The sequence below is a fragment of the Acomys russatus genome, chromosome 1 (assembly GCF_903995435.1).
Source record: "Acomys russatus chromosome 1, mAcoRus1.1, whole genome shotgun sequence".
Classification (NCBI taxonomy): Eukaryota; Metazoa; Chordata; class Mammalia; order Rodentia; family Muridae; genus Acomys; species Acomys russatus.
The window spans coordinates 22,033,866-22,057,295 of NC_067137.1; the positions used below are offsets into that span (position 1 = coordinate 22,033,866).

The 23,430-nt window shown below is 40.2% G+C and overlaps 1 protein-coding gene across 1 annotated transcript in view; it reads right to left on the bottom strand.

The window, feature by feature from the left end:
• Positions 1-5,476: 5,476 nt before the first annotated feature.
• Positions 5,477-23,430, bottom strand: part of Spdya (speedy/RINGO cell cycle regulator family member A) — a 41,158-nt gene continuing 23,204 nt past the window's right edge. The window contains exons 6-7 of the mRNA XM_051170257.1: positions 16,512-16,809; positions 5,477-5,842 (exon numbers count right to left, since the gene is read on the bottom strand). Coding sequence (XP_051026214.1) covers positions 5,751-5,842; positions 16,512-16,809 — 390 coding nt within the window. The 3' untranslated portion in view covers positions 5,477-5,750. The remainder of the gene's footprint in view (positions 5,843-16,511; positions 16,810-23,430) is intronic.

The following is a 23,430-nucleotide window of genomic DNA, read 5'->3' on the forward strand; positions in this document are numbered from 1 at the left end:
TTTTTGTAGCCTTGGACTATTTGATTCCCCGCCCCCCAGACACATTTAATACTTTTACAAAATTAATTCTTGGCAGTTTATAAACTCCATACTGTGGAATATCATAAAATTATTTCTTGCTGAAGTGGGATCACAAGGACAAGTCGTAAGTTTTGAGATACAAAAGACCACTGTGATTGGGCTAAAAAAAAAAAATACCAACACGGGCATGATTCATGGGGATTAAGCCAGGCCCAAGAATGACAGACGATGTGGATTCTATTCACAGTGCTATTTCAACAACAAAGGAAGACATACAGTCTAACATTTGATGCATGAGTTATTTTAAATGATTTCTAGGTTACTGAGTATGAAGAGAAAAGGGATTAAGCCTAGCAAGATGGCTCAGCAAGTAAAGGTACTTGCCACCAAGCCTGACATTGTCCCAAATGTCCCACATGGTGAGAGAACCCCTTCTAAAGTTGTCTTCTGACCTCTATATGCATGCACATGTATGCTCCCCTCAATTAAAAAGTTTTGTTTTTGTTTTTTTTTTTTTGAGACAGGGTTTTGACTATGTAGCCCTGGCTGGCCTGGAACTCACTATAGACCAGGCTGGCCCCAAACTCATGAGCTCCACTTGCCTCTGCCTCCCAAGTGCTGGGATTAAAGGCGTGCGCCACCATACCCAACAATAAAATGTTTAAAATGGAAAAAAAAAATCAAGTAAGGCTCAGCCTTCTTTTGTATGGGCAGCAGTCTTCAATATGTTTCTTCAGGGCACAGAGAATAATTTCACTTTAATATGCAGGGAGTTGGGCCTGAGAGATACTGAATTAGCTGTCAGAAGCATGAGTGAGTGTTGAATAATGCCCAGAAGCAGAAGCTGAGCTCTGTGGCCCTCAGTATTTGCAGGATAAATAAAGAATTTGGCAAGCCGGGTGAGGTGGCAGCACCCCTTTAGACCCAGCACTTGGGAGGCATAGGCAGGTAGAGCTCAGTGTTTGAGGCTAGCCTGGTCTACAAAGTGAGTTCCAGGCCAGCCAGGGCTAGCTATATAACGAGACCCAGTCTGGGGAAAACACACACACACACACACACACACACACACACACACACACACACACACACAATTGAAAGATAAATTATTTTCTTTTCATTTTATAACTTTTTTGGTTTTTTGAGACAGTGTTTCTCTGTGTGGCTCTGGCTGTCCTGAACTCGCTTTGTAGACTGGGATGGCTTCACTCAAACTCACAGCAATCTACCTGCCTCTCTCTGCCCCCAGAGTGCTAGGATTAAAGGCATGCACCACCATGCCTGGCTTTTTTTTTTTTTTTTTTTTTTTTTTTTTTAACATTTTCATCTTGCTTTGCCCGGGCTGGCCTAGAAATCAGTCTTTACCTCCAACTCCTGAATGCTGGGATAATTGGCATAAACCACCACTCCCAGAAATCATGTGAATTTTAATTGCTAAAGCTCAGTTGAGGCAGTTATTTATAAATTTTAGCAGTGGAAATTCATAGGACCTTGGATATATTCTATTTTTGTTGTTGTTGTTGTTCTAATGGCCCTTCTTAAAATTGGCAGTATTACTAATACTTTGTATCCATATATACATAACCAAGGAAAGATTACTTATTCAAGATACTGTTAGGGGCTGGGCGTGGTGGCGCATGCCTTTAGTCCCAGCACTCAGGAGGCAGAGGCAGGGGGATCTCTGTGAGTTGGAGACCAGCCTGGTCTACAAAGAGAGTCCAGGACAGCCAAGGCTACACAGAGAAACCCTGTTTCGAAACACCTCCCCTAAAAAAAAGATATTGTTAGGGTTTTGTGTATAGTTCAGTACTTTCCGAACTGCTTTCCACAATGTGGCTTCCCCGCGCTCTTCTTAAACACAAGCAGGCTGATCCAGCACTTCTTTCTTGCTCACAGGTAGCTCTGGGTGTGGTAAAACCTCAAGCTGCTTTGCCTGCCTTGGTCCCAAATCCTCAACAGAGTGCCATCTGTACTGGATTCCTAGCAAAGTGAGTGACCGAGTAGTGGGAGTGGGGCTTTTGGTGGTTCCTGTGTTCGAGGTGTGCTAGAGAGCAAATCCAGAACTGCGCACATGCTAGTTATGTGTTCTACCACTGAGCTGCAGCTTCAGCCTGGTTTGCTTTTGCTTTTGATTTTTTGTTTGTTTGGTTTTTTGAGACAAGGTTTCTCTGTGTAGCCCTGGCTGTCTTGGACTCACTTTGTAGACCAGGCTGGTCTTGTACTCACAGAGATCTGCCTGCCTCTGTCTCCTGAGTGCTGGGATTAAAGGCATGCTCCACCTCTCCTGGCTCTTTGTGATTTTTAAAAATTATTACTCTCCTCCCATTTAAAAAAGTTTTTTATTGATTCTTTGTGAATTTCACATCATGCTCCCTAATCCCACTCATCTCCTTGTCCTTTTGTATCTGCCCTCCGTCCTTGTAGTCCCCCCTCCAAAGAAAATAAGACAGAATAAAACAAAAAAAATCTCATTGTGGAAGCTGCAGCGTGTCACTGTGTGTCCCACAGTATGCCCCTTTGTCCACACTTCTTTGCCTGCAAATGCTCTTATGATGAGTTACTGGTCTGGTTCGAGGCCTCTGGGTTCTGCTACACTATCAATACTGGAGCCTCACTGGACTCCTCTTGGGTATCCTGTTGTTGCCTTGTGTCATGGAGATCCTGCAGCTTGGGATCTGCAGGGCTGGCCCTTTGAAACACTCCAGCAGTGCATAGATGGGGTAGATGTTGGAGCAGGCCAACTCAGAGCCCAAGTTCCGGGCCTGGGTGGTAGCTGAGTTGGCCAGCCCTCCAGCTCTCCTGTACCTGCACTCCTGAGTGCTGAGCTGGCAAGGCGCAAGGCTGGCTCTCCTGCCTGCCTCAGGTGGTAAGGGGACTCCCTCATTTTTAAAGACAAGGTCTCACTCTGTAGCCCAGGGTAGTCTAGAAGTTTAGTTCACTGTTTAGCCTAGGCTGCCTTAAACTCTCAGTAACTTTTCTTGCCTCAGCCTCCTGATGAAACTATTTTGTTTTGCTTATATGTCAGACTAAAATGATGATTTTGTGTCATATAGTGGTGGTGCATACCTTTAATCCCAGCACTTGGGGAGCAGAGGCAGGTGGACTTGTGAGTTCAAGGTAGATCTGTGAGTTTTAGGCCAACCTGGTCTACAAAGCAAGTTCCAGGCCAGCCAAGGCTACACAGAGAAAGCCTGTTTTGAAAAAAAAAAAAAAGCAAAATAAAAATGATTATTTTGTAACTGGATAAGGTGTACATGTCATTTCATAAAATTGTTATAAAATGACCAAATGTCCCAAAGTTCATTATATTGCTGTTTAAATCATCTTTTACAAGAATAATAATAAAGAAGTATTTTTTTCTGACAGGTTAGAAAATTGAAAGTGTAATATTAACTGTTAAGTTAAATAATGGTTTGTTTTTTACTTATTAAAAACTATAAAATTGCTTATGACCTGATTTTCTTCTTTTGACTACTGGGGATTGAACCAGGGCAAGCATCTACCAGTGAGCTCCATCCCCACCTAACTTGCTGTTTTATCCTTCCTTTCACTTAATTCTTGCATCTAGATTTAGGTGATAGCATTTAAATTTGATTGCAAAATGTAGGTAAAGAGACTATGAAATCACTATTTTGATAGAGATAAAAAATACATCTTTTACTTTTCTGAAAGCATCATACAGGTTATTGAACTTTTGGATCGATTTGCATCATGTGAACATAAAAGTGAGGTCAGCCAGAGATTGGCTGGGTGGTTTGCCCTACAAAGCAGAAAGTCAAAACAAAAGTCAGACCAAACATCATCGCAAATTTACAATTTCATTCTCAAAAGGAAATTGGAGTTGGAAATGAAGTGTTTCAAGAGGAGAGCCATGGTGAGTTTCAGTTTTATTTTATGCTTGTATTTTTTTATCTTTTTAAAAAATAATTTATTCAGATTATATCTTGATTGTTATCACCTCTCTTCCTGTTCCCCCTCCCTCCCTCTTTCACCCTATTTTCTTCCCCTAGGCCTGTGACAGAAGGGGACCTCCTCCCCCACCATATGATCATAGCCTATCAAGTCTCATCCTGGTAGTCTGCTTCCCCTCCCTCTTAGTGCCACTAGGCCTCCCCACCAAGGGGAAGTGGTCAAATGGGGACACCAGAGTTCATGTCAGAGTCAGTCCCTGCTCTCCACACAACTGTGGAGAACGTGCTGTCCATTGGCTAGATCTGAATAGGGAGTCTAGGTTTACTATATGCATTGTCCTTTATGCATGTATTTTTGTAAGATTTTTAAAAATTATGTATTCAGTGTTATTTCTGCATATATGCCTGCACACCAGAAGATAGCTCCAGATCTCGTTATAGATGGTTGTGAGCCACCAAGTGGTTGCTGGGAATTGAACTCAGGACCTTTGGAAGAGTAGCAGCAAGGGCTTTGAACTTCTGAAGCCATCTCTCCGGCCCAATTCTTTTTTGTTTTTTAAGACCTATCTATCTATCTATCTATCTATCTATCTATCTATCTATCTATCTATCTATCTATCTAAGCGCTGTATCTGCATGGACACCTACATGCCAGAAGAGGGCATCAGATCCCAGTTGGAAGAGCAGCAGCTAGGGCTTTCAACCTCTGAACCATCCCTCTAACTCAATTCTTTTTTGTTTTTTAAGATCGATCGATTTATTTATTTGTTTGTTTGAGCGCTCTATCTGCATGTACTCCTGCGTGCCAGAAGAAGGCATCAGATCCCAGTATAGATGGTTGTGAGCTAACGTGGTTGTCGGCAGTTGAACTCAGGAGCTCTGGAAGAGCAGACAGTGCTCTTAGCTGCTGAGACGTTGCTCCAGCTTCATACTGTAGACTCTCAAGTGTGTTGACCGTGTTGACTAACACATTCACACAATAATATACTCTCATAACTACAGATGCTCTCCAGGGTTTTTTTTTTTTTTTTTTTTTTGGTACCAAAAATGAAATGCAGTGTTTTTCTATTCTGTTAAATTAATTGAAAAATGCAACTCCTAAAATGCTGCTGGAATTCTTCCATGAAACAAGTTTAGGTCCTTGAATGTGCATATTATTTAGGCTTGAAACAGTTTTTAGATACATTGATTACAAAACAGGCTTATCCCTTTGGTTATAAGCCTATCTGTAAAGTTACTGTGTGATTATTGACGTATTTCTGTATACTAACTAGCAAAGCAGCCCCAAAACAAATGTTTAAAAACAATACAAACAAAAAGCTTGGAGAAAAAGCTTACAGGAAAGAGACAGTGTTTAATATTTCAACATTTTTTGTGAACAAATTATACAACATTTATATAGTGTAGTATGCATTTTCTGTTACAGAAGACTCCCATTCTGACTTTCCCCATAGTCCACTCCCTATCTGGCTCGGCCTGTTTCTTATTGTTAATGTCGTGTTATGACCTTAATTGTTTTCTCTTTAAACTTGTTCTTCTTGTCAGGTTATTGAACTTCTAGCCACAACTGAACTACCTGAGGTGACAGCAATCAATTTGAAGACAGAAAAGTATCAAATTAGAGCTTTATACTATCCATCACTACTGCCATCAATGGGTATTTTTAGTGATTACTATGATTTGTATAACTTCTACATAGTTTGAAAAATAACAGAAGCCAAAAAGCATTGTGCGCCTGGGTAACTGCCCCACTTTGCAATTGTCTTGCATTTAGTTTGACACTTGCAGCTAAGGACTCCAGGTTGCAGTAGTTGGGCCGTGTCATTCTTCACTTTCTGTAAACCACTCCATAAATTTGTCTTTCTTCATAATATTAGTTTCATTTTCTTTGTTTGATTGATGGTCATTGGCTACTGAAATAAAATATGCATTTTAAGGCAAATTGTATGTATTCAAGATAAATTTTATGCATTTTAAAATATTTTTGACTTTTTTTTTTTTTTTTGAGACAGTCTCAATTTGGGAGTGGTAATCATGCTTTTAATCCTAGAATTTGGGAGGAGGAAAAAATACAACAGCAACAACAAAAGATTACTGTGTGATCCAGGCTAGTCCTGAACTCTTGATAGTGATAGTCCTGCCTCAGCCTCCTAAGAGCTAGGTTGCTTCTACAACAGGCATTCACCACTGCCTGACCCAGTACACATTTTAATTGCTTGAATGGAACTTTAAAAGAACAAGGAGCCAGGCTTGGTGACACACACCTTTAACTCCAGCATTTGAGAGCCAGAGGCAGGCAGATCTCTGAGTTCAAGGCAACCTGTTCTACAAAGTGAGTTCCAGGACAGCCAGGGCTCTACAGGGAAACCTTGTCTCAAAAAAACCAAATAAGAAACGATATAAATGAAAAAATAAATAAATAAATAAAAGCGATGAGGCAGGGCCAGAGAGCTGGCTCAGCAGTAAGAACACTAGCTCTGCAAGCCTGAGTTTGACGCCCAGAATTCATGTTTTGTTTTATTCTTTAATCTGGACACAGTGGTGGGCATCTGCCAGCTACCTTGGGTTGTTTTTTGTTCTTCAGAACTGGGTTGCCTTGCTCTTGCTGGGCAAGTGTTCTTCACTGAGCTAAGTCCACAAACCTGTGCTGGGCATCTACAATCCCAACACTCCTATAGCAACACGGGAGGTAGAGACAGGAGAATCAACTGGAAGCTTGCAGGCCGGCCAGCAGCAGCAAAAACAGTTAGAGATCTTGCCTCAACAAGGTGGAAGGCAACACCTGACTCCTGAAAGTTGTTCTCTAACCTCCAAAAGCCCCGCCCCCCCATAAACAAAAGGAAAACAGGGCTGTAGTAAATAAAATAGTAGGGGAGAGCTGATGAGAATAATGTAATTTCAAAAATTATAATAATAAAGATGGAACTTTGTCTTTGCTTTTGGTTCTGAGTATTGAAGCTACAACCTTGTACCTGGTACATGTTAAAGCACATTAATAGAATAAGACATTATAACGTTTTGTTTGGTTGGTTTTCATTTTTCTGGGGTTTAAAGATGAGGTCTAGGCTGGGTGTGGTGGTACAGGCCTTTAATCTCAGCACTTAGGAGGCAGAGGCAGGCAGATCGCTGTGAGTTCAAGGCCAGCCTGGTCTACAAAGTGAGTCTAGGACAGCCAAGGCTACACAGAGAAATCCTGTCTCAAAAAAAAGTGAGGTCTAATGTAGTCCAGGCTGGCCTTGAGCTCCTGGTCCTCCTGCCTTCCCCTTTAGAGTGCTGGGATTATAGACATGAGCCACCATGTTGTTTTTGAGATAGTCTTGCTCTCTGTGTATCCTAGAGAGGGCTTAACTAATGATACTCCTGCTTTGGCTTCTGGAGTGCCAGGGTATAGGGATGTCCTACCGTACACTGCTTCAAGGCATTAACAATTCTTCAATTTTTTTTTTTCTGAGACAGGGTTTCTCTGTGTAGCCCTGGCTGTCCTGGACTTGCTTTGTAGACCACGCTGGCCTTGAGCTCACAGAGATCCACCTGCCTCTGCCTCTGCCTCCTGAGTGCTGAGATTAAAGGCGTGTGCACCACCACTGCCCAGCTATAACATATACTTTTAAAAGAACTTTATACATGTTTTTCAAAAAACTGATCTTCAAGGTTATATTTTTATATAGTTACAGTTTTTGTTGTTTAGATGTGGATATTTCTCTGTTGGCTAAGCTTTTACAGTGCTAGAAGGTGGTGCTATGGCAACCTGCTAGGGGAGAAAACTCAACAGTGGTCTTACACCTCAGTGAACTCTGCATGCTATGATAATACCAGACTTAAGCAAGAAAGCAAGATGTGCCCACTGGTGAAATAGTGGCATGACTCCACAGGAGGGAAATCATACCTGCTACCATCAACCTGCTCAAAAACCTTGGGTGCCAAGATGCAGGCACGTTCTACCATACCTGACTTCAAGATGTAGCAGCTCTTTAATCTCTTTTCTTACACTCAGAGTCTTGGTTTGGTTTGGTTTGAGACAGTATCTCACTTTCTAGGCTGGCCTGAACTCAAGGCAATTCTTAGCACTAGAATTACAGGTGTGAGTTACACTAGAACCTTTAAAACCAGGTAAAAAGAACATCAGAATTAATATAACTACTACCTATGAATAATACATATTAGTAATTCACATTCCTAAGGTATATTTTTCCCATCGTTTGATGTACGTAATTAATTCTGCCGCACCCCCCCCCCTTTTTTTTTTTTTTTTTTTTTGGTTTGTGAAGACAGGGTTTCTCTGTATAGTCCTGGCTGTCCTGGAACTCAGAGACCCTCCTGCTTCTCCCTCCCTCCCTAGTGCTGGCATTAAAGGTATGTGCCACTATTAAATTTAAAAGCTGTAAAAAGCAGTATTCTTTGCTGGGCGTGGTGGTGTATTCCTCTAATCTCAGCACTCAGGCAGGCAGAGACAGGTGGATCTTTAAATTTGAGGCTAGCCTGGTCTACAAAGCAAGTCAAGGACAGCCAGGACTACAAGAAAAGCCCGGTCTCAGCTGGGCGTGGTGGCACACGCCTTTAATCCCAGCACTTGGGAGGCAGAGGCACGCGGATCCCTGTGAGTTCGAGGCTAGCCTGGTCTATAGAGTGAGTCCAGGACAGCCAAGGCTACACAGAGAAACCCTGTCTTGAAAAACCAAAACAAGGGGCTGGAGAAATGGCTCAGCGGTTAAGAGCACTGACTGCTCTTCTAGAGGTCATGAGTTCAATTCCCAGCAACCACATGGTGGCTTACAACCATCCACAATGAGATCTGGTGCCCTCTTCTGGCATGCAGTACATGCAGGCAGAATACTATATACATAATAAATAAATAAATATTAAAAAAAAAAAAAAAAAAAAAAAAAAAAAGAAAAACCAAAACAAGAAAAAAGGAACGAAAGAAAAAAACCCTCTCAAAAAACCAAAAGGGGGGGGGGGAGAGGGAAAAAAAAAAGGTGTGTGCTACTGCACCTGGCTGATTCTGACATTCTTTAAAGCTGATTAAAAAGATTCTGTCTGTGGTAGCTCTCATCTGTCATTCCAGAGCTCAGGAGGTTAAGCAGGAGGACTGCCATGAGTTCCAGGCCAGCTTGTGCTATATGGAACATTCCAGCCCATGGCTGGCAGGCTTGGGAGAGCCTACTACTGTTTTGCTAAATGGACACGATGTCAAACTGCTTTCTTAAATATTTAACATTATACCCTTAGATGAGCGCTGCTCTCAGCCTCCGTCAGAAGCCGTGTGCAGTGAGCAGTGGTTAATACAAAAGAAACTCATTGGTCAAAGCGCTGAGAATAAGTGACTGTTGGATGCTCAGCCCTAAAGGGACACCTGTATATTACACACATTCACAATCAGAAAGAGGGGGCGGAAAGAATGTAAAAGACAAAGGCTGGAGAGGACTTCTGGAAATGACATGGGCATTGTGCTCATGAACCCACAGCAGCTGTGTTTACCTGCACAAGATCAAAGCTACCAACATTCTAGCATAGATGGGAGAGGAGAGTCAGTTTTCCTCAGGAGTGTAGCCATTGGTAAAATACCCTCGCTCCTGTAAATAACCCTAAGCCCCAGAACATGTAAGCAACCCTAATTAAACTTGGTGTATTGCAAACCAACCAACCAAACAAACAAAAAACTGGAAATGATGGAAAGGAATAATCCCAGCACAAAGGAGACAGGGGCAATTGGATCTCTGAGTTCAAGGCCAGCCTGTCTACAGAGAAGCTTCAGGATAGCCTGGGCTACATAGATCCTTTTTCAAAAGAACAAGACAACAGCAACAACAATATTTTTTTTTAAAGACATGGAATTAGATGTGGGATATATTGTAAAGAAGAAGCACTCCAGAGGGAGAAGGAGAGTTATAAAAGAGGAATGGGGAGTTGAAAGTGGTCAGAATACACTTAGGAGGCAGAAGCAGGAAGACCAGAAAGACTGCAATCAGTCATCAGGCTGTGCAGGACCTTAGAGACCTTCTAAAGAATTTGTTTTTGTTTCTTTTCTTTTCTTTTCTTTTTTTTTTTTTTTTTTTTTTTTTTTTTTTTTTTTTTGAGACAGGGTCTCTCTGTGTTAACTTTGGCTGTCCTGGACTCACTTTGTAGACCAGGCTGACCTTGAACTCACAGTGATCCACCTGCCTCTGCCTCCCGAGTGCTGGGAGTAAAGGTGTGTGTCACTATGCCCGGCGTATTTGTCTTTTTTTGAAGATAAGGTCTCAGATATTCTGTTGGCCTCAAAGTCAGTATGTAGCTGAGGCTGACCTTGAACTTCTGATCCCCTTGCCTCCACCTCCTAAATGCTGAGATTATAGGTGTGAGTCACTATGCCTTTATTATGTAATATTGGGGATCAAACCTGTGCTTAGTGAATGCTGACTGAGTACTCCACCAACTGATCTGTATCTCCAAATTTGTTTATCTTTAAACAAACAAACAAAAAATCTGAGCCAGGCACATGCCTGTAATTGCAACCTGCGGGGAAGCAGAGGCCGGCCGGCCGGCCGACCTCCATGAGTTTCCTGGGCTACAAAGTGAGACCAGGACAGCCAAGGCTACACGGAGAAACCCTGTCTCAAAATAACAAAAAAGCCTGAGGTGTGTCTGAAGGATGTAGTAAGGGTACATATTTAGATTTGTGTTTGGAAAGGCCATTCTGGCTGCACTCAGGTACTGACTGAGAAGAGTTACTCTGGTATTATATTTGTCTGTGCTGTAACTAGAGTTTTGACGCCCACTAATTGTCAGGTCCTAAGTGTCTTCCTAAAAGGGACTGGATTACAGGCAAAGGAAAATGCTGCCCTTTAACCTATTTCATTTCAAACTAAATGTGTTTAGTTTCTGCTTAGCATATTGTGTTCAGTGGATAATGAATTGAAAAATACCTCTCTATCATTGTGCCCATCTTAATTTTGGGTTGAGTGATAAATTAGCATTAAGTAGTTCATCAAGGCACAGTTTAAGGCCTTTCTCCAACCCTCTCTATGTTTGCAATCTAGTTACAGCCAGATGCCCTCCCCTGCTCTGTGACAGCATTTCACACTCTACTTAGCTCAGACGAGCCTTGAACTCATGAGCCTCATGCCTTGGCATACTAAGTACTAGGATTATAAGCATGTCTAGGACAGATGTGAACTTTCTCCTTCCTTTCCTTTCCTTTTCCTTTTAAAGACAGGGTCTCATGTAGTCAAGCTGTCCTCATATTGGCTATCCAAGGATGACCTTGAACTCCTGGTCCTCCTCCATATCCCAAATGCTGAGATTATGGGTATATATGCTACATCCCTGGTTCATGTTCTTTTGTGTCTATGTCTGGCCCTCATGTATCACTCTCAAATCTTTTTTTGTTTGTTTTTGTTTTTTTGAGACAGGGTTTCTCTGTGTAGCCTTGGCTGTCCTGGTCTCACTTTGTAGACAAGGCTGGCCTTGAACTCACAGCAATCCACCTGCCTCTGCCTCCTGAGTGCTGGGATTAAAGGCGTGCGCCACCATGCCCAGCCTCACTCTCAGATATTAAGAGATCTGGTTCAGAACTGTCTTCTAGTTGCCTTGGCCTACCTTTCCTATCCAGTAAATGGTCAGTAATTTTGCTGGTAGTGTTAAGTGTACTCTGGATCACAAATTGTTTCACCTATCGACTTAGTTATAGTAATACACATGATGTGACTAAGAGTATAAAGAGGACAGGTGTAAAAACTATTTTGAAAAAGAACCAGATTAGCTGGTGATTCAGTGTAAGACAATCTGTAATTTTTGTTTTGTTTTGTTTTTTTGAGACAGGATTTCTCTGTGTAGCCCTAGCCCTGGCTGTCCTGGAACTCTGCAGACCAGGCTGGCCTCAATCTCAGAAATCCACCTGCCTCTGACTCCTGAGTGCTGGGATTAAAGGCGTGCACCACCATTACCTGGTGACCATCTGTATTTTCAAATTCCTGTCTGCTATTCCACTCTCCCCCTTGTTTGCTAGTCCCTATGAAAACAGTACTCAGTCAATGTCCAGTTTATACATTACTTGTTCTAGAAATCTCTTACCAACTTTCTCATTGCACAGAGAGAATTCTACAGGCGGCTTATTTGTTAGTTTATTGAAGACAGGGTTCTCTACAGCTTTGGCTGGCCTTGAACCTACAGTGACCCTCCTTCTTCAGCCTTCAGAGTTGTGGGTTTATAGTTCTGCAATCTTTTGTGCTCATTAACATTGGTCATGTAGCATAGTCCTGATCACATTACTAATCTATGTGCCCTGCTCTGTTTATTTCTCAGTGTTGGGCCTTGAACCCAGTGTCCATTGCCTGCCAAACATATGTTCTGTCACTTTAGCACTAGTTATATCTTTATTAAGTGCAAAGAACTTAACATAGGCTATTGTGACCAGAACAGTAAATGACAACATGACAAAAAATGAAGTTCGAAAAAGGACTTATTTTTAAGAAAAATTATTTGGTTGTATATTATCAAACATATAGAATATTTTGTGCCTATCAATGCCAAAGGTAAGGCTTGGTGTATTTGCCTCACTCCCTTATTTTAAAGCCTCAGGTTTGCAGATAATGTTTGTCTATGTTTCACTTGAACTAGCGTAGGCACCCTGGAGATTAAAGCAGCGTAAAGAATAACAGTAGTAGTTTCCTATAAAAATGTGCTATGCGGTTTGGAGATATAACTGAATGAAAGAACATGAATGTAGCATATGAAAGGCCCCAGGGTCAAACACCAATACCAAAGCAAAATGCAGAAAAGTGGAGTCTGGAGAAGTGGCTCAGTGGTTATAAACTCTTGGTGGCTCTTCCTGAGGACCTGGGTTCAATTCCCAGCATCCACATGATGGCTGACAACCACATGTAAGTTCATTTCTAAGGGATCCTATGTCCTCTTCCAGCCTCTGTGGGCACTATACTCACATGGTAAGCAGACACACATGCAGGCAAAACACTAACACACATAAAATTTTAGAAAACAGAAGTGTTGCATCTTTAAACAGAGCTGAATCCCCATATTTCTGTTGCTGTTGCTTTAGTGGTAATAATGAAACTTTTCTGAGTTAGTTTTTGAATAGTAAAACTAATATTGGAAAGTCACTTCAGAACTTCTTGGGGCACCTGACTTTTAGATGTGATTAGTAGCTGTATGTCTGGCTTTTAGGTGTGATTAGTAGCTATATGTCTGGCTTTTTAAAGAATGCCTCATCTACTCCCTTCAAAGTGTTGTGACAGTGTTTCCCTCTACCTTGTCAAACTGACATTTTGTTTTTAAAATGGCAGAAGCATTTTTGTATTAAAATTGCTTTTTGGTACATGTTACTTAGAAACAAATAACAATAGCAAAAACCAAACAACTTTAGCCATGGCATTGCACATTTTTAATCCCAGAGGCAAGTGGATCTCTGTGAGTTTAAGGCCAATCTAATTTATGTAATGAGTTTGGCCCACTCAGGGTTACACAATGAGACCATGTCTTTATTTTTAAAAAAAAAGAAAGAAGGAAAGGAAAGGAAGTTTAGGATAGATGGAAGAAAGAAAGTTGGTTTCTTTTGTTTGAAAAGTGGACACACTGATCATTATCTACATAAACTGTAGCATAAACACCTGGAGCCAAGACCAGCTCCTTGTGTGTGTGTCTCTCTTGAAGAATGCCTGGCTGAGTTTTTATGACTAGACCACCAAGTGACTCCAACCTTATGTAGACTGTACGGAAATTTTTGGTTAACAGAGGTCACTGTAAGAAATGAGCAACAGGGCTAGAGAGATGGCTTAGAGGTTAAGAGCACTGTCTGCTCTTCCAAAGGCCCTGAGTTCAATTCCCAGCCACCACATGGTAGCTCACAACCAACTGTAATGAGATATGGTGCTCTCTTCTGGTATGCAAGCACACATGCAAGTAGAAAATACTGTATAGATTTAAAAAAAAAAGAGAGAGCATCGGCTAAGGTGGTGAAAGACTGACCCTACTCTGGTAATATTGTGGCTCCCTCTCCATTGTCTTGTTAACTGCATCCCTAGTTAGTTCACACTCTGCTAAGACCAGAAAACAAATAGAGACTTTTTACTGGTCAAATGTGTATGTGATCAATATTTAATATCTATCTACCCATCCATCCAATAGGGGCTTTTGTTGTTGGTAGTGGTTTTAAATTTTTTATTACTAATTTTTATGTGTGTGGGTGTTTTACCTGCATGTATGTCTGTGTACCACATGTGTCTGGTGCCTTCCTGCACGTATATCTGTGCATCACATGTGTGTGATGTTTATAGAAGCCAGAAAAGGATGTCAGGTACCCTGGGATTGGAGTTACAGATAGTTGTGAGTGCTGGGAATCGAACGTGGGTCCTCTGGAAGAGTGGGCAGTGCTTTTAACTATTGAGACATTTCTCTTGTGTGCACCTCCTTCCTTTTTTAAAATAGGAAATCGTTGTGTAGCCCAAAGACGCTTCCAGCTTGCAATCCTCCTACCTCAGCATCCTGAGTGCTAGGATTACAAGACGCTGCCACCATAACTAGTAATATATTTTCTTTATATTGTTTGCCCTTTGACATTATCAAAGGCTTTTAGAGTTAACCTTAAGATTCACAACAAACTGTTGGATAAATATTTATTCCTTCCTCTAGGCTGTGGTGGTGCATGCCTTTAATCTCAGTTCTCAGGAAGCAAAGGCAGGAAGATCTCTGAGTTTGAAGCCAGCCTGGTCTACAGAGCTAGTTTCAGGACAGCCAGGGTTACATAGTGAGACCATCTCAAAACAAAAACAAAAACAAACAAAAATTACATCCTTTAAAGAATCTATAAATCTTAAATCGGGAATTTCATCAATAAACAAGGCAAAATCATAATCGCTTCTACACTCCCCTACATCAGTACCCTACTTTTGTTCATAGTTCATCAGACTTGCTTTAAATTAAAAAAAAAAAAAGGTTTATTATTATGTGCATAGTATTCTGCCTGCATGTACACCTATAGGCCAGAAGAGGGCATCAGATCACATTATAGATGGTTGTGAGCCACCATGTGATTGCTGGGAATTGAACTCAGGACCTTTGGAAGAGCAGGTGGTGCTTTTAACCACTGAGCCATCTCTCCAGCCCTAAATTTTTAAAATTACATTTATTTTCTCTTCCTTTCTTGCTCCCACCCTCCCTCCCTCTTCTTTCCTTCTCTCCCCTTCTCCCTCCTCCTTCTTTTTCTCTTTATCTCTGTGTATGTGTGCTCAGTGCACAACAATATAATGTGGAGGTCAGAGGGCAATGTGATGGAGACAGTTCTTGCCTTCCACGGAGAACTAAACTCAGATCATCACACTTAACAGCAAGCCTTTACCCACTGATACATTCCCTGCCCCCAGCTCTGCACAGTGACTGGCAAAGCACATTTCCCGCATGTATTCCAGATTCCTAGTGAGATGTCAAGACCTAGAATATAGAGCATGCTCCATTGATGCCTACAGGGACTGGCCTAAAACACAATGTTTTCTCTTCTGCTTTCTGTAGATACCTGTTCAGATTATTAAAATTTGCTCCCAACTCATTCTATAAGCATTTCAGAAGGAACTTGGTTCTTGATATTTCTACCTTTCCTTTAGCAATTTTCTTAAAAGCTTCTGCCACAGCTTATTTTCACTGCTAAAAGCAGGATTTTATTAAAGGTCAATAGAATATAATAGGTAAGAATTCAGGCTCCAGTCACAAGACTGGGATTCAAATATTATGCTATCAATCTTAGACAAAGTAACATAAGCCTTATTTGCCAAGTGGAAATAACAATACTTAACCTTCAGTGGTAGTGAATATTAAGTGTATTATGAATGAAAGGAGCTTTCTATATTGCCTGGGGGCACTTAGGTAGCCAATAAACATTACCTATTCTGAGGATCGAAGAATGTAAAAGTAAATGAAGCCTGGGAGATAGGAGAGGGGTGTCAAATAGCAACTCTTATTTATAGTTGCGCTACCGATCAGCCCTATGCATTGTTAAATATAAGCGTGATAACAAAGAGTGTGCTTGGGGATGTTGAAAAGCAACTATACTGGTTTTCTAGCTAATAAACACCGAGTAAACACTTAGATCTCAACAAAATTGATATGCAAATAAATTATGCACACCACAATAAGGTTTTCAAAGACTAAATGACATGGGAAAATGATTTATACTAAATAATAAAAAGCTACCCTGGCTAAAATATGGTCTAATTTAGTTAGAAATAGAAAAGTATATAGAAGAAACCAGTAGTTGGATGGTGATTACAAGTAAATTTATTTTCTTCTTGAAAACATTTTTAAATAAAACATTTCATAGAAACCCTTCAATCCCTAATACTTGGAGCTCATAGCATATTGAGTTTCAGTTTAAGTTAAGTTTTTGTGGTTGTTGTTTTTGTTTTATGTGTGTGTGTGTATGGGCTACCACAAAACAGGTATAGACAAGAGGATAAAAAGTGGTAACTTGAAGGGGAAAAACTTTCAATATGAATTTAACTCACTTATGTAACTTATGCATCCTTGCCTGTGAGGTCTGACTAGATAAGTAAATAACATGCATTAGTCTAATTCTACTTTACCATTAAATCATACCTTGAGAATAGCTATTATCTTGAAAAGGATCACCTATCATGTCCATTGATAATGAATTGTGTAATTCCTGAGAATGTTTTTCCATTAGCTCTACTGTGTCATTGGATGAAGATGACGATGAAGACAGTCCCAATCTTACATATCTTCCTTTTTTACCACACAGTGAACAATCTACTGGTGTGGCAGTCGGTCCCCGGGGCAGATGGACTTCATCTCTGTTGTAGTTCCTAACAGCACCACTGTGATGCACAGAACGTTCTCGTTGCCAGATGTAATGGGTTGGTGCAATGGCCATAACCTATAGTGAAAAGGTTATTTTGTGAATTTAAAAACATTTTAAAATTGAGTAAGGTACAGAAATTGAACCTCAAGAGCAGCTTTTTCTAATCCTGAAACTAAAACAACTACATTACCTAAAAAAGAAAAGGGAAAAAAAAAAAAAAAGACTTATTCATGGTGGCTCATGCTTTTAATTCCAGCTGGGGAGGCAGAAGCAGGTGGACCTGTGAGTTTGAGGCCAGCTTGGTCTACATGAAGTTATAATCTCTTGCATATGATTCTTCACTTGTCAACAAACCACTCATTGGCCTATAGCTGAGGCAGGAAATATGAGGGAGAAGTTCTGGTAGAAGGAGTGAGTGCTGGGATAGAATGAAGCAAGGGGAAATTTGCCCTGGGACACAGAGGAGGATAGACACATGAAACCTGAGCAGAGGTAACCAGCCATGGCAGAGCTTAGAGTAAAAAGGATGTTACTTATGAGCAGGTCAGGGAACATGCCTAGCTATATTGGCCTAGGCTATTATAAATATACTTAAGGACCCAAAGTCATTTCTGGGAACAAGGGCATGGATGAAAAACATGGGTTACAGAAAGCCTCCTTCTTCACTACAGAGTGGGTTTCAGGACAACCAGGGCTATACAGAGAAACTGTCCTGAAGTGGGTAAAAAAACAAAACACGTAAGTCACCAACTTTAAATCAGCAACATCAAATCACCCATTTTCTGTAGAGTGATTGCTTGGATCATTAATATTATAATTGGCAAGGATCTAAATTAGTTCAAGCAGATAATATAAATAAAGCAACCTTTTAAATTGCTATGTATTTAGCCAGCTGGTTCTTTTGAAACAGGGCCTTTCTATGCATCCCTGGCTGTCTTCAAACTCATAGAGACCTATCAGACTCTGCCTCCTGGTGCCGGGATTAAAGGTGTGTGCTATTACCCTGCCAGGGTATTTATTTTTTAAATTCTGAATATTTCTAAGTTTAGGAAAGATAATATAGTTAGTATAAAGCATTACATAATTCTTAACCTTCCAGTGTGTTAGGCTAAAAAATTAGGCTCCTAATTAATGTTTGTCAGGCTAGTCTTAAAATATTTGCCATTATATCAAGGGATGTGATATTTAAAAATCATGTAAATTATTTGTTACACAGTGATAACAAGTATATTTTAGAAGGTTGTAGTGATGAAAGGGTACATTTTATAAAGCACTTAAAACTTTTCACTATCAGACACTGTCATAAAGTTTGATAATAAAGCACGGTCTTTAGTTGTACACTTTCTTGTCCTTGCTCTACCACTTGCTGACTACGCTACATACAAGTTACTCAACCTTTCTGAGGTTCAGTTACTTCATCAGCAAAATGAGGGTGCTAACTACCCCAAAGATTGTTTTGTAGTATGTAAAATCTGTACCACAGAGTAAGCACCTGGCAAGTGATAGCCATTTAAGTCAAGCTAGGGTAAAGTGTATTGTGCTAACCTCATGAAATTCAAAACATCAATGAGTTTTAAGTCAAAATCTTTAGCTGTAGTTATCAGTGACTCACAGTAAATGATAAGTATAATCATCCTAAAATGAGAGCCAGACAGAACGATATTAGTTGCCTAATTAGTGGGGGTTTTTGTTGTTCTGGTTTTTTCAAGACAGGGTTTCTCTGTGTGGCATTGGCTGTCCTGGACTCACTTTGTAGACCAGGCTGGCCTTGAACTCAGAGATCTGCCTGCCTCTGCCTCCTGAGTGCTGGGATTACTGGCATGTGCCACCATGACCAGTTCACATTTCTAGCTCTTAAGTATATTTTAAAATCGAAAACTGAAGTATATTTAAAATTGAATTTGCTTATGTCACTTATATCCTTCCACTAAGTTTTCAACTAAAACCATTTAATAAAGAAAAAAGAAAAAAAGAAAAAGAAAACTAGAAGCAAATGAAAGTGTTAACGATACAAAAGTTCCTAAGGTAAGGAAGTAGGATAATATTAATTATATTAATATAAATTAATATAAATAATTAATATAATTAATATTAATATAACAAAAATTAATCGTTTATACTATTGTGTTGGTGGGGATTGAATCCAATGTCTTATGCAAATTAGGCAGGCTATACCATTGAGCTATATCTCCATCCCAAAATTTTATTACTTTCATTTTATTTTTTTGAGACAGGGTTTCTCTGTGCACCATTGGCTGTCCTGGACTCACTTTGTAGATCAGGCTGGCCTGCCTCTGTCTCTTGAATGTTGGGATTACAGGTGTGCGTGGCTGTGCCCAGCTTATTGCTTTTATTTTTAGAGACTGTTTTTTCCTCGGCACTTCTGGATCTTTATTTTCCATGTCCAGAATATTATCTCCTTTTGTCTTAGCACTACTTTTTTCCTGAAGACTCAGCACAAGTCCCACTTTTAAAAAATTCTAGTTTGCATGTTTCTTTGTCTTACTGTTAGTGCTGTCTTAGAGTTTTACCATGAAAATGTCTAGTGATAAGATACATATTTTTAATGCCATATGAAAGCATTTGAAGCTATTGGCATTACCAGGTTGGCATCATGGTCTAGTGAGAAGAGCATAGACAAACAGAAAGCGAAGGTACAAAATAGAAGGCTTATTAGTAAACTGTTATTTTTGTAATGTGAGCAGTAGCATAGTATATTTACATGCTAGCCCAGCTAGAAAAATACAAATTAAAAATATCTACATGTTTATACTATAAGTACATGTATAATTAGAATGTTGATATAATAACAGCAGCAAACTAAGCCTGTCCCGGGATCAAGAGCTTGATTTAGTTCTTAGTTCTTAGGTTTAGGACCCTGGGCAAATTAGCTAACTTTCTAGGTTCTGGGGTATCCTATTAATTAATTAATTAATTATACAGTGTTCTGCCTGCACGTATACTTGAAGGCCAGAAGAGGGCACCAGATCTCATTATAGATTGTTGTGAGCCACCATGTGGTTGCTGAGAATTGAACTTAGGATCTTCGGAAGAAAAGACAGTGCTCTTAACCTCTGTGCCATCTCTCCAGCCCTGGAGTATCTTTTATATACAGTTGCCAAGTGCTAAATCAGATTCCATGAAAGAGGTTTCTCTGAAACATTGATAGCAGTTGACCTACTAGAAACAATTTCCTCCTTTAAAAATAATTTATCATTAGGGATATTTTGTTTCGCTGCCTTTTGTAAAAATGAAAATTGGGTAGTGTTTTTCTCTTTTCACTTTTCTATGAGCCCAAGACGGGATGGATAGCAGTAAGGGTAAAAAGCCCTGACACTGGAGTTGGAGTGCCTATGTTTCAACACTGGCATCCGGTCTTAATGATTGTGTGTCCTTAGAGAAGTTATATGCCCCCTCTGTGCTTTATTAGTTCCCTCATATGGTATGACCTAGATGGCTCTTTTGTTTGTTTGTTTGCTTTTTGTTTTTTGTTTTTGTTTTTTGGCTTTTTGAGACAAGGTCTGTGTAGCTTTGGCTGTCCTTGACTCGCTTTGTAGACCAGGCTGGCCTCAAAGTTGTAGAGATCCGCCTGCCTCTGCCTCCCCGAGTGCTGACCTAGATGGCTCTTACAAATGGTTGTTGAGGGACTGGAGAAATGGCTCAGCGGTTAAGACCTCTTCCAGAGGTCCTGAGTTCAATTCCTAGCAATCACATGGTAGCTCAGACCCATTTATAATTAGACCTGATGCCCTCTTCTGGCATGTTGTTGTACATGCAGATACAGCATTCATATACATTAAAAAAAAAAAAAAAGAATGGTTATGAGAGGTAATTCATATGCAGTAATTAGAAAAAGCCATGCCTGACAGGCTTTCAAAGACAGCTAAGGTTATTTTCACCTTGAGTCTTTATTAAATTTAACATAATTTTATTATAGTGACATAAGATCATTTTCATGCAAGTGTATAATGTACTTTAAGCATACCCCCCATACCATGCTACTCTCAAACTTTTTGCTCCTTAACATCCCTATTAATTCCTTATACTTTTGCTTCTTTTCCTTTCTTTTAAAATTTATTGTTATTATCATCATCATCGTCGTCATTATCATTATTACTCCCGCACGAGGTAGTTTGTCTTCTAGTAGATTAACCTCACCTGTTCTCATAAGACTGTTCCCCATCCCACACTTGGGATCAGAACAAAAACAGGTTTATCTCTCCTTCAATGAAGCCATAGCAACTACACCAAAGCAGCATAAAGAAAAGCTTTCCCTCCAAGCAACTGCTCTCCTCTATGATACATGAAAGGCACTGAGATGGACTCTCTCTCACTGGAGAGGCACCCTCTCTAATCTGTGAACCAGTCTAGAAATTAAATCATCACCAATGTAAATGAATTCCACTTCAAAGGAACTATGCCTAAAAAGGTAATAATGTAAGAAGGCAAGATTATAGTCAGTGGGAAAATAAGTCTTCATTCTTTCTAGAGAGAGAGGAAGATAGGAAGGGAGAGGGAGAGAATAGAAAGAGTATCATTTTATTTGCATATAATTATGGTCCATCTTTCTTCAAACAAGTATTTAAGGGAACTGAACACAAAACTAAGGGGTGGAGCAGGAGAGATGGTTCAGCTGTTAAGAGCACTGGTTGCTTTTGCAGAGGACCTCGGTTGGGTTCCTAGCACACACATGGTAACTAACAACCATCTATATCTCTAGTTCCAGAGTGTCTAATGCTTTCTTCTGATGTGGGCACCAGGCACACATGGGGTGCACACACATACGTGCAGATATACATTCATATATATAAGTCTAAAAAAAATTCACTGGAAATAAACTGGACCCAAACAGAAAGTTGAGCTAAATTGAGGAAAAAACAGATACAGAGAAATGAAGTTTAATACAGTCAATATGATTATAAACAATAGCTTTGCAATCATGATTTTAAAAAATGGGCCAGGAGCCAGGTGGTGGTGGTGCACGCCTTTAATTCCAGCACTCAGGAGGCAGAGGCAGGCGGATCTCTGTGAGTTTGGGGCCAGCCTGGTCTACAGAGTGATTCCAGGACAGTAAATGCTACACACATAGAAACCCTATCTCAAAAAACTTTTTAAAAAAGGGGAGGGGTGCAGAAATGTTGGTACATGCTTTTTAATCTCAGCACTAAGGAGGCAGAGCCAGGAGGATCTCTGAGTTATAGGCCAGCTTGGTCTACGTAGTGAGTTCTACGACAGCCAAGGCTATGTAGAGACTCTGTCTAAAAAGAGAGAGAGAGAGAGAGAGAAGAGAGAGAGAGAGAGAGAGAGAGAGAGAGAGAGAGAGAGAGAGAGAGAGAGAGAGAGAGAAATTATGGAGTGTATGTTGTTTAACAGTATTATCAGAAAGACACTTCATAATTTAATGACACTTTTTTAATATCTGAAAAATAGAAAGAATAGTTTTGCTTCTTAATCACCAAGATAAGATACAAATGAATTTTTAAACTACCGAGAAGTTTATATGGAGGCTATATGTTATGTCACGATCCCTCCAGTGGAGTCTGTGTGACATATACTGCACAACCCAAGGTGACGACCCCTAGCCAGGGAGAGCCTCCTGGAATGGGGCTGTTGTTCCTGCCAGGAGTAACTGATTGCAGCCTCCTTTTCTCTCATTGTGTTGAAATATTCTGTCCCTATTCTTTCTCCTAACTTAACTCTCATATCAGGACTTTCTAGGCATGACAACATTGCTATGAGATGGCCCTAACTTGGGACTACAGCCAGGGACCATTCAGGCCTGGAGTAGTTCTTCTCTACCTCCACTTATTAAAAGAAACATGGCTGAGAATTAACCATTAGTTAATAATTTATATTATGGCTTGCAAAGAAATAAAGTGTTTCAGAAAGTTCCAGATAGTGGCACTCAGATATTAGAAAGGAGAACTAAAGAAAAAACTTGGCACACAGGTGTTAGGCATAAGTCCCATTTATGGGAGAACACTGACCCTTGACAAAGAGGGCGCTTGCATATTGATACCAAGCCAATAACTTAAAAGTGATGATGAATTTACTGTGTATTCTGTACCCTGTATTGTTTCATTTAAACTTGTAATTCAAAATATGACACTATTACTTTGCATTCTGTGCTTGTACTGTGTATGCCTGATTGCTCACTGACTTCTGTAAATCTACTCCCTGAGAAATGTAACCACAAACCCCCCTCCCGTTTCAAAAAGTATGTATAAAAATTTAAACTGCTTGCCTGTAAAATACACTCAGATTCAAACACTACCTCTGAGTTTGTCTCTGTTTGTCACTCGCCTATCTTTGCCCACCAACACTTTGAGAACTCTCGTTCCCAAGGACCTATACCCCACTGAGATGGTCCGTGGCAGGTGGAACCTAATGTGGGGCTCAAAGTAAGGTAAGCTTTCACTCTTTTTAAATACTTTTTCAGACAAAGATAAGGACCTTGCCAAGAGTGCTACAGACTCTTCAATAAAGAAAAAGCTGAGCTAAGAGGGCGAATAGGTAAAAATCATGGGACATTCACAGTCCAAGAGCAGGGGTATGTTCCTGACAGTATTGAGTCATATGTTAAAAGACAGAGGCGTTAAAACTGCAAAAAAGAGTTTGACTAAATTTTATGATTTTTTTGTTAAATGTGAATCCCTGGTTCCCGGAGGAAACGAGAAAAAAAAAAGAAAGAAAGAA